This window comes from Calliphora vicina, chromosome 5, assembly GCF_958450345.1.
Source record: "Calliphora vicina chromosome 5, idCalVici1.1, whole genome shotgun sequence".
NCBI classification, from domain to species: domain Eukaryota; kingdom Metazoa; phylum Arthropoda; class Insecta; order Diptera; family Calliphoridae; genus Calliphora; species Calliphora vicina.
In genome coordinates this window covers 47,484,385-47,488,998 of record NC_088784.1, presented here as the reverse complement: position 1 = coordinate 47,488,998, position 4,614 = coordinate 47,484,385, and the positions used below count along the sequence as shown (strand labels likewise).

The 4,614-nt window shown below is 27.8% G+C and overlaps 1 protein-coding gene across 1 annotated transcript; it reads right to left on the bottom strand.

The window, feature by feature from the left end:
* Positions 1-420: 420 nt before the first annotated feature.
* Positions 421-2,440, bottom strand: LOC135961222 (uncharacterized). Its single transcript, XM_065512716.1, has 3 exons — positions 2,191-2,440; positions 829-1,422; positions 421-749 (listed from the first exon to the last, which is right to left on the bottom strand). Exons 1-3 carry the CDS (start codon positions 2,438-2,440, stop codon positions 421-423), a joined length of 1,173 nt encoding a protein of 390 aa, XP_065368788.1.
* Between the last annotated feature and the right edge of the window lie 2,174 nt (positions 2,441-4,614).

The window sequence follows — 4,614 nt, the reverse complement described above, 5'->3', positions numbered from 1 at the left end:
TGGGGGCAAAAGAGATTGATTTTGAGTTAGATGATATTGCAGAATATTTAATAGAGGACACTAATAATATAGAAACAAACATTAATGAAAATTCATTAACGAACTGGGAAAATGACGGAAATGATCAAATTTTCTTAGATATAAATTCAACTCATTTAAATGTAAATAATCATTATTTATTTTCTGATGATGACGATGAAATGTTTATGGAGTTGAAATATTAGAATAAAATATACATATTTTAAGAATTAAAAAAAAAATAAAATACATGTGATATTATTTTATAATTTATATATTTATTTATTTAAATTTTACTTTTAACAAATTTATTTATTGTTCTATAATTTTAAGTTTAAAAATAATAGTGTTAAATAAATCTGTAATAGAAAATATTGAAATTAGTACATTTTATTCATTGCGTTAAACAATTTTTTTGACTGAAGATGAAAGCGGTGAGTATTCGATTAAACGATCGTGTATGAGTAAACAATATGCAGATGTATTAGCCGCTACTATTTTATCTGTAGAAAACTCAACTTTTATATCAATTGGGCCTGTTGTGACTGCTTCATTTTGATGACTGACATCAATCACGATTATAGGTGCTTTTTCCTTAAATTCTTCAGCTGAGAGGAGCGGTTGAGCCTCCCTCATATAGAAATTTTGTTGAAATTTAACATACATATCGTATAGAATGGCAAAAGGTTGATTATCAAATTTAACATTTAAGTCATCATATGGATATGAGTCTGAATTTAAATGTACTTTAATATTGTTAAGATTTGAATGTAAGCTTATTATTATGTTTAAAAGCAATTAGTACAAAACGTGGACGTTTTCTGTTTGCAGCTAGTTTTACATTCCAAATATGATTTTGTGATGCTGATAGTTGAGGATGATAGTGGCAATCCCAACTACGAAATGCTATTGGCAACACATTTCCACTATTAATAATTTTTATTGTGTTTAGTTTAGCATAATCCGAAAGTTTTACATGCGGAATTCTCCAACTAATATTTTGAATTGTAATTTTTGGTTTTTCAGTAGTTTGATTAGAATTTACAATATTATCATCATTTTTTGTACGCAATAATATTAATTCATGTTTACAATTTAACATAATTTTATTATAATCCTCAGCAAATCCTAATAATGATTTAAGCGGGACATAAAAGTTGAAAAATCCTTCACCAACATCGATGTCTTTATCATAAGACCAGCTTGCATTCCCCATCATAATACTTTCGCTGTCATTTAGGGATAGATAATTTTTAATTGTGCTAGAAACACCCAAATGTCTAGTGCGATCTATTTCAACACCATTAAGTTCATAACGAATCTCCTCAAATAAATTGGGTACAAAATTATTTTTCAATTTAAAGTTGTTCGTTTTTAGACCACTTGTAGCATCTAACACAGTACCTTCAATATACAAAAAGCTTTCCTCGGTAAAACATACAAATCTTGATTTTGTATTGAAATCCGAATTTCATCATTATTATTAAATGACTGAATATATAGAGTATATGTATGATAATCTTTTTTTATAATTCTTTCATCCATGATTGGTTTTTCCAAAACGTTAATTATATCAGTCATTGTTCTTTACAATTAAATTCAATGATTTTAAAAATTGTTTGTTTATTTCGGTAAGTTTTGATGCGTTTAAGGTTGTTCTTGCTGATTCAATGTTCGACACACTAATGTCTCTCCTCATTCTATCAACAAAGGTTTTATTGTATATAATCATGATTGTTGGGGTCGTAAATGGAGACGTAGAGTAATATTTTCTCCACGAAAATTTATAAGCTCGCTATTTCGATCTACAATAGTGACTGCGATAGAACTGATCTCCTTGGTGTTTAGTGGTAAATAGATTATGTTTCGTGGAATTTCATCCATTTTATATCCTGGGGAAACATTTATTCCAAATTCATGAATTGTATGTGCCCTTTCTCCATTTATATAAGATCCAACAGCGATATTACAATCAATACGTATTGTATTCACCTTAAGAATATTTACGGGTAGTTCAGAGAGATAATTGGAACCCCCATTTAAAGTTTTTTTTGTTAAAGCCCATTAACTTTCCAATTGTTCTTTTTTTATTGAAATATATTGAATCATGAGAAGTATTTATTTCAACTCTCATTGTATTGTTGTTGGCTTCTATTTTAATAGATTTTGTACCATTAGCCAAATGCTCATATTCACTTTCTAAATAATCTGCAATATCTTCCAGCTCATAGGAACCAATAGGAATTTCAATAATGTTATCCCCAATATGAAACAAATTATTATCCTCATCGACATTGGGTATGCTATTATATGTATGAAAATCTATAAGTGAGCATTCATAATCCTCTTCCAATGCTATGGGTGGAAAATAATTTGCAGTTAAAATTGACGAGTTTCCGTTCAAAGTTAATGTAATAGACATATTGAATACTAAAAATGGAATGAATAAAAACATATATTTTTTTTGTTTTAAAATATATTTTCTTTATTTATAAACTTAATAGATATAAGAAATTTATTACAATATTTCGTTTTTATTAATCCAAGAATTGTGATCATTTGTAAATCCCAACCATTTAACAAATGCACGATTATTTTTTATTCTTATAACCTTTTCCACAAGATACGTATTTGGATATCTGGTTGATAGTAGCTCCTCTTCATAGAATCCACCTTTAATAGGATTTCCCATATAGTCTTCTAAGATATATGTTGTTGGATATGTAATTTTAATATGTTTGATTTTAAATATTTCTGTTGTCCAATTTGGAGTATACCCTTTTCAAAACAATAAGGGTACTCATTTAAACGCTTAAGTTTCCCATTTGTGCAAGTGTGCAAATTTGCGTGATGTGTTTCATGAACCCACCTTTACAATTTTGTGCAAGTTTATACAGAAAATTTATATGTATTTGAAAAATGTCAAATAAAAATAAATTCAACAACATTTTTTTTTTCAAATTGTATAAATTTAAATTTTAAAAATACATTGTATAAATTTAAATTTTAAAAATACACAATGCCATTTAATCCAATTCTGTTCCATTCTGTTCCAAAGTTACACAATTTTCACATGCAAAAAAATTTTTATATTTTATTTGATTTTTATTTCTTATAAATAAAAGTAAACAAAAGCAGCTGATTCATCAAATGCACAATAAATTCAAGTTTGCGAGTCTAAATTGTCGCGCAAACTTATCGGAGTTGTGCAAACGAATTTCCATACATTTTTTGACAGTTCATTTGCGAGAGTGTAAAAATGCACAGATTGCACAGTTTGCGATACATTTAAGCGTTTACATGAGGACCCTTAATGTTTATATTTGCTAATGCGTACATTGTCACCAATATTAAACTTGTTTTTCTTAAATATTTTTATATGGTTATAAACGGTATTTAATAATAATTTTTCATTAGAAGGTTTTACGTCAATAGGAGCCATTTTGATAACTCGATCATACCTTTCAGAGTTCTGTTAAATCGTTCTACAATTGAGGCTTTCATAATGCTGTAAGTAGAATAGTGATTAATTTTATATTTTGTCATTAGATTTTTTAATAAGTGGTTGAAAAATTCTTTTCCATCATCTGTTTGCAAATTTTTTGGTCTACGGCCTAAATTAAATATGTCATTCATAGCATTTGTAACATCTATAGCCGTTTTAGATTTTAGTGGTCGAATCCAAGCAAATTTTGAAAAGGTATCGATGACTGTTAATAAATACTTAAATCCTTTATTATATGTAGAGTAATTTCCCATTTCAACTAAATCTGCCTGCCATAAATCATCAATGCCCTTCTCTCTATGAGATATCATATTTTGTATTGAATTATCAATATTATTAAGTTTTCCATCAAGTTTTTTATATTCTTGTTTAGTCAATGTTGTTAAATCTTGTTGCAATTGTCTGATTTCTGTTCCCAAGTAATGTTTATTAACAGCGTCTTTTTCTTGTGTAGGAAACGAAACATTTGTGATCCTTTTGTTTTGAACATTAATGTTATTATTTTTATTCAACACAAGTCCAACAACTTGACGAATTTTTCTTTTATTTTTTTCATTTTTTATAAAATCGTTTTGACTTTTTGAGTGATGACCAAACTTATCAACAGGCATATTTTGTTATCCTTCCACTATTTTTATTATTTAAGTTTATTGCTTTCTACGCAATAATATTTGCTTCTTGCAATTCCTCTAAAATTGAATTAATTTCATTGCGATGATTATTGTGTCCCGCGCCTTCCGATGCAACCAATAGTCTAAGTCGATCTACTAATTCATTAGGATCGTTCCAGTATATATAGTTGGGTCTTTCATTATTGACTTTCATAATCATTCCGTTTCCTTTATGCGTTTGTGATCTTAATGATCTTTTTGGTGTTATTGAAATTTCATCCTTAAACAATTTTTTTATAATAGTGTTGTACTTTTTGCTTTTAGTGCCCTTAATTTGATTTTTGAAATTATATTGTCTTTTGTGCGCATTGGTTTTAATCAAAATATTTTTATAAATATCCAACTCATGTGGTTCATAATTTGTTGGTTCTTTATGAAACAATAATTCAATCAAGCCTGGTGTAATGGCCCAATTTTGAT